Source organism: Nicotiana tomentosiformis, chromosome 1 (genome assembly GCF_000390325.3).
Source record: "Nicotiana tomentosiformis chromosome 1, ASM39032v3, whole genome shotgun sequence".
NCBI classification, from domain to species: Eukaryota; Viridiplantae; Streptophyta; class Magnoliopsida; order Solanales; family Solanaceae; genus Nicotiana; species Nicotiana tomentosiformis.
In genome coordinates this window covers 119,693,337-119,706,140 of record NC_090812.1, presented here as the reverse complement: position 1 = coordinate 119,706,140, position 12,804 = coordinate 119,693,337, and the positions used below count along the sequence as shown (strand labels likewise).

General features: G+C 37.9%; 1 protein-coding gene across 1 annotated transcript; it reads right to left on the bottom strand.

The window, feature by feature from the left end:
• Positions 1-6,256: 6,256 nt before the first annotated feature.
• On the bottom strand, positions 6,257-7,216 carry LOC138909020 (uncharacterized). Its single transcript, XM_070200007.1, has one exon. The coding sequence runs from the start codon at positions 7,214-7,216 to the stop codon at positions 6,257-6,259; it is 960 nt and encodes a 319-aa protein (XP_070056108.1).
• Between the last annotated feature and the right edge of the window lie 5,588 nt (positions 7,217-12,804).

Genomic DNA, 12,804 nt, shown 5'->3' with positions numbered 1-12,804 from the left:
GTTCGTCTGTTCGCGTCGTAGTCATCCTTTGATTTTTTTCTGCTCTTCTCCCATCCTTTGGCCGATGATGTGGAACCGACCTGGTCATCATCAATTTTTATCTTTGACTCGTACTGGTTATGAACATTTGTCCAAGTTATTGCTTGGAACTCAAGCAAGCTCTCCTTCAGCTTCCGGGAAGCGTCTGAGCTTCTCGGGTTCAATCCTTTGGCCGATGATGTGGAACCGACCTGGTCATCTTCAATTTTTATCTTTGACTCGTACCGGTTATTGACATCTTCCCAAGTTGTTGCTTGGAACTCAAGCAGGCTCTCCTTCAGCTTCCGGGAAGCGTCTGAGCTTCTCGGGTTCAATCCTTTGGTGAATGTTTCAGCTGGGACAGTCGGGTGCAACATTCTTTCTTTCTGGAATCGGGTAACTCCTTCTCATAATAATTCGGATTCTCCCTGTGCGATCTTGAATATGTCGTCCTTTCGGGATTGTATTTTTCTGGCCCTGGCATGAGCCTTGATGAAAGAATCCGCGAGCATCTCAAAGGAATCTATGGAATGCTCGGGTAATAATGAATACCACGTTAGGGCTCCCCTCGTGAGAGTTTCTCCAAATTTCTTTAGCAGCACAAATTTAATTTCGTGAGGAGCTAGATCATTTCCTTTTACCGCCATTGTGTAGGTGGTAATATGCTCCTGTGGGTCTGAAGTCCCATGATACTTTTGGATTTTAGGGATCTTCAATCGCTTCGGGATTAGTTATGGTGCCGCACTCGGCTTATACGGTAATTGAATATACTTCTTTGAGTCTGGGCCTTTCAATACTGGTGGCGCACCCGGGATTTGGTTCATGCGGGCATTTACTTCCCTCATAAACCGTAAAAGTTCATTTTTGATCGGGTCATTCTCGTATTTAAGACCGGATCTGCCCCCCAGCCCCGTTGGAGCCAACTCCATCCCTGGGAGTGTTGTTATCGATTCTCTATGTTGTTTGGTTTGCGGGAATTAGATCTCGTCTATTTGCATTATTCGAAGCCCCTATTAGCGCCTGCTTCAGTTCCATCATTACCTGATCCTGTCGCGTGAGATGACCTAGAATGATTGCTTGTTGCTCTTACAGGATCCTCACTGCATCCACGACATGCTCCTCGTCAACATCATCAGGAGTTGTCTCTTGAACCTGTCGAGGGTTCTGCCTATCACGTACCGGCGTGGCATCATTTCTCTTATTGCGGGTGTCACTGATTGAATCCTCGAACTGAGACTGATCCCCTCGAATTTCTGGGTTGTACGTGTTGTTAATAGTGTTATCTGCCACTTTTTGTGATTTTTTCTAAGACAAAAACAATCAAATCGCGTTAGTAAAAAAGACAAGGATCAATTCAATTGCACGACTGTCTAGGCCCCACGGTGGACGCCAAACTGTTTTTCCGTAAAATAGTACAGTTGAATTTATACGTGATTTCTAGATAAGTGAACTAATTTGATCTTGAAATAATACAGTAATTGAAGAAATGTATAATACTTAGCCTTGAAATATAGACAAAACAATAGAGATGACGATTCTGGGAACAAGGATTTCGGGCACATCATTGATGAGATCAAAAAGCAAGAAAGTAAGATTGTATTTAGCTTCGTATAGAATATAGTATAAGTTTTGCCAGAAAATTCGTATCCCTTACAATGATAACTGAGATCACTATTTATAGCTATGTTTAGGGAAGGAAGTCCTAGAATCGTATCCTCCTTTAATATTGATTATGAGGGTCATTGATGAAGACGTAACGGTAAACATAAATGTCAAATTCTCTGTAACGGACCGTCGTTCTTAATATTGCAGAATATTCCCTATTAAATGCTATTGGGCGCAGAGTATTTAACACACCTTTATGAACGTTATCCTTTCCGGTGACAAGCGGAATGACTGCGTTCGGTCTTCGTTCATTCCTGTCTTGGGTTCCACGTGTCCTCTCTTTAGACGACCACGTGTCATATTATATTTCACCCTATACAATGGGTTCAACTTTTAAAGTTTTTAGCATTGAACCCATTATATTTTTAAAGTTATGGGTTCATATCTATTATTTTTGCAATTTTAATAAATTTTTACTCCGCGTCAAAAGTTATAGGTTCAATTGAAACCGTCAGTCCGCCCTGACTAAATGTCCAATTCTTTTTTATACACTTTATTTTATTGATAGTGCTATTTTTCACGATAACTGTGATAACTCTATTCTCCAAGAACTAGGTAGATCTATAAATCTTTCCCAACTTTTTTATTTTTTTTAGAATTTAAATTGTCATAGTTTTTATCTTATTTCATTGATAGCTAGACCATATTCATGGACGTAATTAATGTATAGTATAATCTTGTCATATTAAAAGCTAATTTGGTTGCTTCATGTTATGGTACGTACTTGACAAGGCATGGACCACAGGAAACACTATACCCATTTAATTGATTAAATTTTGGTGCTTAGCTAAAGGAAATGCAGACAGTTTCACTGGAACTAGGGAAAGATAACTGGAAATATATAAAATAGCATTTATTGTGTTAAACAATTATATGGAGTATTTGTTTGGAAATATACTTGCATTGCCTGTCTCTCTTGCAGCATTAAGTGTCAATATTCTCGTCTGCATTATATTGCGTGATTATTCATTTGTTCTAGTTTCAATATGACGTTATGATTGGTCGAACTGATTGAAACGTTAAGAACAATTAGGTACTCCCTGTGGTTCATATCATTTGCTTTTTTAATTTTCATGGAAAAAATATTTAATAGCTTTAATTATAAGAGTATTTGTTTAAATTGTCCATCGACTGCTCCTAAAATGACTCACTTAATTAACACTTTAGTTATTGAAATTTTTGGAAAAAAGTACTAATGGCTTTTTTTAAAGGTAAATATTTTGAGCCAAATTTAATTTGCTAAGACGAGTAGTAGTTGGACTGAGAGAGTATTTTAAAAAGTTGGTTTAGAGTTAAAAAAAAAAAAAAAAAAGGATTCCAGAATTCTTTACTGTGTTTTATTTTCCCTTTCTTTAATTTGCCCATCACTGGACGAAACAGAGAAAAAGGTGTGTTAAGGTTTATAGAATTTGTAGTCATGTAAAGCCAACATTATTTTATTTATTATATTTTGGTACTATGTAGTCATGTATAACCAAAAATGGCTTTCGATCGTCATTGTAGAAGGCATCAAGAAACATCGTCTAATATTATACTTCTCCTTCGTGCATGATTTGCTGGTTGGCAATGGCAACATCAGATTTAATTCTCCATATTATTTTATTTTATTTTCTTTCAAATATATGGCTGTTAGAGATGGCAACGGGATGGCACCTTTCCCCTCATCATCGGTACTGTCTTTTGGAAAAGTCGTTGTGCCCTAATCATCCTCTTGTCTTTTTTTGTTTCCCTCCTAGTGTTAAGGGTTTTACATAATTAAATTTACCTCTGAACTAAGCTTTTTATGTTAAAAAAAGAACCAAGGTTTTTAACGAGTGGAAATTTTATATTTGTTAGTTTGAGTGCCTTTATGAATTACTAAAGAACTTGATTCTCTACCTTACTCCTTAAACGTGAAGTAAAATAAGTAGTAAAGTAAATACAATAATTTTTACGTGAAAAATTACCTGTCTGTAAAGATGTCAAAACTACGACCTACTACGTTGGATTTTCAACTTTAACTTTACTAGAACAATAAGCCAAATGTATCGATTAAAAAACTATAACTCAATACGCTCCGGTACTCTTACTATAACTATTTGATTTATAAGTTACTCTAACTTATAAAACAAACACCCACTCCAACTCACTAATTGTTTGTGACACTTTGATTATAACTTGATTTCCTAAAACACATTCACTAGACTGACACAAGAAAAATACAACACTCGTACTCGACTAGAGTGTGTAAAATGTAGTTCTTTAGTTGATATGCAAAAGGATAATCCAAGCAGTCCAGAAGGATAATATTTAAACTCCATAGACTCCAAGATGTTCTAGGAGTCCTATATGTAGACAGCTTCTCGTTTGATAGGTCTCCTACTGTTCCAAGGATACCACAAGTCTTGGGACTCTTGTCTCTCACTTATGCATGGGTATCTTCTTGTGCAACAACCCTTATCATGTTTAGCAGTCTTCTTCCACCAAACTCGGACCTGGGTAACTTTGAGATAAAGTTACTGTCTTGCAAAGACGTACAATCATCATCCTTGAGGAGTTGGTCATTAACCCTGAGGAGCTAATTCTTAGAGCAGTTAAGCAGCTGCGTTGAGGACCTGGTTCTTAGAATATTTCATCTAAACAAACTTTGTTAATCATCAAAATTCTAATACTCAATAAATTTTCCCTTTTTGATGATGACAAACTGTGTACATACTAGAACCAAGAAATCACACCAAATCATGATCAACAAGCACATCAGATCACAAAGACAAATCCACACCAAATCATATCCATATCAACACAACACCCCTAACTCTATCTTCCCCCTTTTGGCATCATCGAAAAATAATAAAAAGATGTTAGACATATTAAGCACAGGTAATGAAAGATTTATGGCCACTTAGGCTACAACACAAGCTCAAAAATTATCAAAGCAAAGAGACTAAGCTGATGATCTAACCATGTGCAAAGCATTAAAACATTATAAGAGAAGTCATTTAGTAGTGCCCAAATAAGCCCAGGGCCTTGTCTTAAATCATTAGAACAAAATAAACTAAACATGCTGCAACCTACTCAGACTAGAACAAAAAAAATAAAAACTAAAGCATCACTGGGATAACAAAAGGAACTAAGGACACTGGGAAAGGACCAGGTTCATGGGTGAGACACAGAGGGGATCAATGCGTTCACAAGGGTGGAAATCTGTTGGGCATGAGCTTCCTTATCCCTTCTGAGCTCTTCCCTAAGCTGCCTGATTTCTTTTCTCAACTCATCATTGTCTTCTCGAAGCATGTCATTCTCCTCAACAGCCAACTCCAACCTCTTAATGAGCTCTGCTGCCATGCTGCTACCAGGTAGAATAGCAGAACATGTTGGTTCTCTAGCCTTGATCTCCTCATAGCCACACTGCTTAAGGGTAACAACATCCAAAACATTATTATCATTTTCAAACTTAAGCTCAGACAAGGCAATATTGAGCTTGTCAAATAGCTCAGTCAACATGAAGCCATAAGGCATAACATGCTTAGGCTTAGAAGTATTTGTAGCTCTTGCCATGTGTTAAATCATCAGGATAGGGAGATTGATAGGTCTACTAATGTCAAGCAGTTCCATCACAACCATATCCAATAAGGTAGCCTTGTGCCTTCCCTCAGATCTCTACAAAATGCAGGAATTGACAAAGAAAAACAATAGCTTGTGGAGGGGGTCATATCAGTCTTGTACACCTTCTAGGGAGCATCCAATTCAAACTTTTGAGAAAACTTCCTTGTGACCACAATTACTGTGTCCACATCATTGTCTATGGCTGGACACTTTTTCTTTAAGTAATTGTCAAAACCTAAAGAGGGAATATTCTGAAGCATCCCCAGCTCCTCAGCATCAAACTCCATCTCAAACCCCCTTATATTACTCTTGGCCACCTTTCCATCAAACTGGAATTTCGCATAGAACTCCACCACAACAGGCACATACATATGAGGGAAAGCCTTGGCAAACATGTCTTCCCATCCCTGTAGCTCAAGTTTTTCAACTAGTTGAGCCATCCCTTTTTCATCAGTGTTTGCAAGAGTCTTCCTATTCAGTACTTTTCTGTTCTTGAACTCAGTGAGTTTATCAACCACAACAGGCACACTCTTTCTCTTCTTTCCTCTACTGGCCCTTGTAGATTGGGTAGCAGTCTTTGTAGATTTGACAACCTTTCTCTTTTGTGTTGATGACTTTTCTGGCAGAGCAGAATCATACTCATCTTCTCCATCCAACTCAATAATAGGTTCCACAACTGAAACTTGCTTCTTTGGCTTCTCGGCACCTCTGGACTCCTTAATGATTTGTTCATCAACAACCTTTCTTTTACTCCTTGTGAGATGAGTCCTACTAGGAGGAGCCACTTTTTTCCTTATAGGGATAACAGACTTTGTTGCTCTCACATGAGTCTTCCTGGTTTTCTTCCTTACTGCAGACAAGGGAAAGTTATCTTCATCACTACTGACCTCCTCATCTCTAGTGAAAGGATTTAACAAGGGCCCAGTTTCTTCTGTCCTTTTCTCTCGACTTGCTTCCTCTGAAGGGGCTATGACAGTGTTCCCAATAGTCATAGAGCCTTTAGATTCCTACTAGTATTCGCATTCTCTTCCTCACTCTCTTCATCCTTTCCTTCACGCTCACTTGCTTTTTCTTGATCCTCACCTTCACTCTCAGAATCACCTTCTTCTTCACTATTCTTTTCTTCCTCTCTAGAATCATCCACTTGTTCATCTATCTTATCTTCTGTCTCACTCTCCTTCTCTTCACTAGAATCTCCCTCATTCTCACTCATTTTCTCTTCATTAGCCATGTCCTGAGTTTGATGTTCCTCATGATTGGCCACTACTCCTCCTTCTTCCTCACCTTCATTATCATCCTCATACTCAGTCCAGCTGAAGGAAAGACTATAAAATGCGTCCTTTTGTACTGGTTCTTTACTACTTTCCCCTTCAACCATAGGCATAACATCAGTGGCACCCACCCCTTTCTCTAGAGTTGCTATGGTTATTTCTACAGTAAGTTCCTCCATTTGTGGTTTTTCACTTGTGGGTGGGACAATATCTAAGGGTGAAACATCTATAGTGGATACCAGGACATCTAACTTTGATGGAGGGAGTTTTACCTGACTTATAGTAATTGAAACCGATTCCCCCTGAACCACAACTTTCTTAACTAATGTGTCTACTTTAGAAGCAGCATCAAGCACCACCTTGTCACTCTTGACATATTTTCTTGGAGTAGCATTGATCATGGTTAACTTAGAGGTATTTTTCAAAGCAGACACGGATGTATGGGTAGTTGGTTTTGGAAGTGAAGCTCCAGTAGAAGTGGGAATGGTGAGTGCATCATGAACATAGGATGATGGTGTAGGTATAGTGGAGGATATCAATTGAGAAGGAGCAGGTGTGGGTGCAGGTTCACTTGATGGTTTGACACTTTTCTTTGATTTGGGCTTCATGTTCTTGGATTTGGCTTCAGTCTTGGATGATGATTTTACTTTAGAAGAGGTTTGGCTGGATTTAGGCATGGTGATAAGAGAAAAAAATCGATAAAGGGAAAAGGAGAATTATTTCCCGATTCTTGATTAGGGTTTGAGAGGAACAGTAAGGTCTAAGAAACTGATCATAAGGGGCTTTTAAAGATATAACTCCTGATTTGACAGGAAGAGAGAGGGAGTAACTAAATTTGAGTTCTAACGGGACTCTAATAATGGTTACTTTGACAATTAGGATTTCAGGAGTAATTAAACTCTAATTGCTCTAGAATTCCCCCTTACTCTTTGACTATATGACAACTAGAAGTGATGCTAACAAGATTAGAAAGTCTGAGCACAACAGTAATTTAGGATATTAAGTCCCAGTGTATTAAGATAAGATGGCATGTACCTGAGTCAAAGAACCAACTCCTTAGCAACTCCTTACTTTCATTTCTGCAATAAAGCTTCAGCACTACAAGTTAGTATCATACAACATAGTTATCAGCTAGTTTTTTCTAGGCAAGTGTGTGTGCTTAATACAAGTACGAGACTGAATCAAACACATTGTACTTGACTATCTATATCTAATTATACTTTTTCTAGCCAATCATTGGGGTTCAATCTAGTTGGAAGTATTAATTAGACCTAGTTACAGTGTATTCCTTTCAAAGTGATCCATACTTAGAGCTTTCGTAAAAATATTAGCAATTTGGTCTTCAGTTTTACAGAAGTTAATTGAGACATTTCCTTTTTCAATATTGTCTCTAGAAAAGTGATGTCTAATGTCAATGTGCTTGGTTCTCTTGTGTTGACAGGGATTTTTGGCAATATTTATGGCACTAGTATTTTCACAGAAAATAGGAACACAATCAATAAAAATACCATAGTCCCTTAGCTGTTGTCTTATCCACAGCAACTAAGCACAGCAAGATGTTGCTGCCACATATTCAACCTCAATTGTAGATAAAGCCACTGAGTTCTACTTTTTTGTTCCCAATACACCATACATGAACCTAGAAAATGTGATGTTTCTGAAGTGCTTTTCCTGTTAACATGAAAGCTTGTATAGTTAGCATCAGCATAACCAACTAGATCAAAGCTATACCCTCTAGGATACCATAGACATAGATCAGGAGACCCTTTAAGATATCTGAGTATGCTCTTGACAGCCTTCAGATGAGACTCTTTTGCATTTGCCTAAATCTTGCACACAATCCCACACTGAATATAATATCAAGCCTGCTAGCTGTGAGATATAACAGTGACCCAATCATTCCTCTGTATAGCTCCTGTTCTACATTTTTCCTTTCTTTATCAAGGTCCAGCTTTGTTGCAATGGCAATGAGAGTGTTTATGGACTTATAAGTGTCTATATTGAATTTCTTCAGCACTTTCTTAATGTATTGTTGCTAATGTATCATGGTTCCAGTAGGTGTTTTCTTGATTTGCAACCCCAGAAAGAAGTTCAATTCACCCATCATGCTCATTCCCCGTCATCTCAGTAAATTCCTTACACATTGCTTCATTAGTAGCTTCAAAGATAATGTCATCCACATATACTTGTACAATTAGAACATTTTTGCTTTTGCTCCTCAGAAATAGTGTGTTGTCCACCTTTCCTCTTATAAAGTTATTGGTTAAGAGGAATTTTGAGAGTCTTTCATACCAAGCTCTTGGAGCATGTTTTAGTCCATATATGGCTTTGTCTAACTTGAACACATAGTTAGGAAATTCTTCACTCTCAAACCCAGGAGGTTGTTTAACAGACACTTCCTTCTTCAGATAACCATTCAAGAATGCACTCTTTACATCCATCTGATACAAGGTGAACTTCATGTGTGCAGCAAAAGCTATTAGCATTCTTATAGCTTCCATTCTATCTACAGGTGCAAATGTCTCATCATAATCAATGCCTTCTTCTTGATTGTATCTTTGAAACCATCAGTCTGGCCTTATTCCTTGTGATATTTCCTTGTTCATCCAGCTTATTTCTGAATACCCATCTGGTACCTATGACAGTTTTGTTCTTGGGTCTTTGCACCAAGTGTCAAACCTTATTTCTTTCAAACTGATTTAGCTCATCTTGCATGGCTATAATCCACTCTGGATTATTTAGAGCTTCCTTTATGTTCTTAGGTTCAACTTGTGAGAGGAATGTTGTGAGTGCACATAGATTTCTCAAAGATGGCCTGGTTTGCACTCCTGCATTAGAATCAGAGATGATGTTCTCAAGAGGGTGTGAACTTTGATGTTTCCATGGCCTAATCTGCATTCCCATAGATGGTTCACCCCAAGGAGTGACCCAAAGGAACAAGGTCACTAGGTATAGCTTCATCAGTCTAGTTAGCAGTTAGAGTAGTTCTCTCCTTTTCTTGTTCCTCATGATCACTCTAACTTTCCTTAGGATCTTTGGATCCATCTTCAAACTGAAGTTTAGGTTACTTACGAGCTCCTTCACTAGTGAGTCCTATGTCATAATCTTCACCCTACAGACCTTTCTCATCCAAGTTATTAGATTCATCAAAAATAACATGGATATTTTCTTCTACACAAATAGTTCTTTTATTAAAGACTTTTTAGGCCTTACTATGTGGAGAGTAACCCAAGAAAATTCTCTCATCTCTTTTGTCATCAAACTTACCTAGAGCTTCTTTGCCATTATTGTGTATAAAATATTTGCACCCAAATGCTCTCAGGTGATTGATGTTGAGCTTTTCTACCTCGAAGTAACTCATAGGAAGTTTTCTCAAGAATGGGTCTGACCATGCATCTGTTTAGCAAGTAGCAAGCAGTATTGACTGCTTGAGCCTAGAAGCTCTTAGGCAGTCCACTAGCAATTAACATGGTCCTCCCATGTCTTCTAGAGATCTATTCTTTCTTTCTAAAATACCATTTTGTTGTGGAGTTCTAGGTGCAGAGAAGTTATGATCAATGCCATGCGTGTACAGAACTCAAGGAATTTAGAATTTTCAAACTCAATTCCATGGTCTGTTCTTATACTTAACACATTACAACCCAATTTCTATTGGATCATTCTGACAAATACATAGAAAACATCAAAAGTTTCATCTTTAGATCTCCAAAAACAAAGTCCATGTACACTTGAAAAAGTCATCTATAATGACAAATACATATCTTTTGCCCCATCTGCTCCTCACTCTCATTGGTCCACATAGGTCCATGTGATGGAGTTCTGGAGATTGACAACCTTTTTAGATTAAAAATGTGACCTTACATGTTTCCCTCTAACACAGGCATCACATACCTTGTCTGAGGAGAACTCAACTTTTGGTAGGCTAAGGACCAGGTCCTTTGTTGCCAACTTGTTAAGTTGAGAAAGACTAACATGACCCAGTATTCTATGCCATAACAGTGGATCATCATCCACTTCACTTAAGCATGTGTTCTTACTCTGAGGAATAGACATAATGGATATCTTGTAAACATTGTTATGTCTCTTACCTTATAACACAACTTCATCAGCATCAAGCTTAGTGACAGTGTAGATTTTGGAATTGAATTTTATCTCATTTCCTTTATCACACATTTGGGAAATGCTAAGGAGATTATGTTTGAGTCCTACGACATAATGCGCATCTTCTATAGTATGAGAGAGTGACTTGCCGACCTTACCAATACCTGTTATCTGGCCTTTTAGCCATTTCCAAATAACACATTCCCTCCTTAGAAGGATATTAGTGAGAGGGAGTTTTTCTTTTCTCGAGTCATATGTCTTGAGCATCCACTGTATAGATACCAGTCTTGATTATTCTCTCTCACTTTAGCCTTCACCAGAGATCACAAGTTAGTCTTGGGAACCCAGACAAGCTTGGGTCCCTTTTTTATTTGAAAAAGGATGAATCAGATCTCTTCTTGCCCAGAAGGGAAGATGATTAATAGTTGTTTTCTTATTAACCTTGATCCACTTAGCTTGGACAAAAGGCTTGGCTTTTGGTTCCTCTTCCTTCTTCACATTTTTAGCGAGACTAAAGGTGTTCTTAAACTGAGCATGAATTAAGGCACGTGAAGTATCTGTAAAGTGTCCTACATTTCCACAATAAGTGCACATTTTGTTATCAAAAATTCCTACATACTTTGGATCAAATTTGGGAGCAGGTTTTCTGTAGCCCATTCCTAATTTGTTAGTGCTGCATTTTTCATTCAGCCAATTCAAAGCATCTGAGGATCTATGCTATTTGTTTAGTCTAGATAGTTCATAATTAGCCTTTTATAGATTTTCTTGCAGAACTTTATTACATTCAGCATCACAAAGATTATCTTTAGCCTTTTTTCGTTCCTTTTCAAGCTTAGCTTGTAGATCACTCATTTTTTCCCTTACCATGTGTATCAGATGACTTCTCATTTTTAGAAGTGAGCTCAAAAACCTGGTTCTTAAGGTCTTTGACCTGTCCATCAAGATTAGATTTGTCAGATTTAAGTTCTTTAAGATCAAGTTTGACACATGAAAGGTTGCTTATTAACTGATCATTTTCAGTACTCATTTTGTCCATTTCCCTAATCATGGTCACAATTATGGCCATCCGTTATTTTTTAGATATAACATGAATGTTTTCTTTCATGTTAGAGATACTTACCTAATTTGTTTTATCTTCAGTCTCTGAATCACTCATGGCCATCATTCCATCATTTCTTATTCTGTTTGGCTTTCTTCAGTTGCCATCAGAACCACTTCAATATTTTCATCTCCAAAATCAGCTTTCAGGGTCCTTCATATATTATGGGCAGAGATGCAAGAGGACATCTTGTAGAAAATATTTCTGGGCAAACTTCTGTAGAGCAGGTCCTTTGCTTTAGCATTTTTCTAGATTAGCCGATGATCTTCATCATCATATTTATCTTCTATCTTGTTACATTTGTTACCTTTACCATCAATTTTGGTAGGGATGATTGGTCTGTGACTGATAATTACACATAGGTCAAAATCGATGGCTTGAAGGAACGTTTCCATACGCATCTTCCATTCATCATAGTGATGTCCATCAAATAGAGGAGGTCTTCCAATGTGCATTCCAAGCTGTACTGGAGGTCATGTCTCCACTGTCTGATGTCCATCAATAACAACATAGAGCTTCATCCTCCTTCTCTTCCTCTTTATCACTTTCGTTGTCCTCGTATGCTGCTAAAAAGGCCCGCTTCATTGCCTTAGTGAATCCTTTACCTAGGATTTTTCCTTTGCTGGGACCATTTTCTCTCATCTTTTCCCATTTCTCCTTTTCAGCTCGTTCTTTCATCCACTCAATTTTCCATATCGGGCAGTCCTTGACCATGTGTCTAGCTTGCTACACTTGTAGTACCCATCATAATTAGCTTTGTTGATCTGCTTAGGCTTACCACTGGTCTCTATCTTAGATGCATTTTTGGATTTCTTCATGAACTTCTTGAATTTAGCAAACATTGCTATGTCAGGATCATCACTGTCAGATTCATCTTCCTCAGACGCCTTAAGGACCAAGGAATTATCCCTCTTTGGATCTTCCTTAAGCAGTTCCATCTTTCTTATTTTATGAGTCTTTAAGTTTCCAACCAACTCATTAAGTGAGATCTTATTCAGCTCCTTGGCTTCCTGAATAGTTGTGACTTTTGATTCTCATGAAGCTGGAAGAATCCTTAAAACTTTG

Bases quoted from the DNA above. Each gene is read 5' to 3' on its own strand.
- LOC138909020 (XM_070200007.1), bottom strand. From the start codon at position 7,216: ATGCCTAAATCCAGCCAAACCTCTTCTAAAGTAAAATCATCATCCAAG.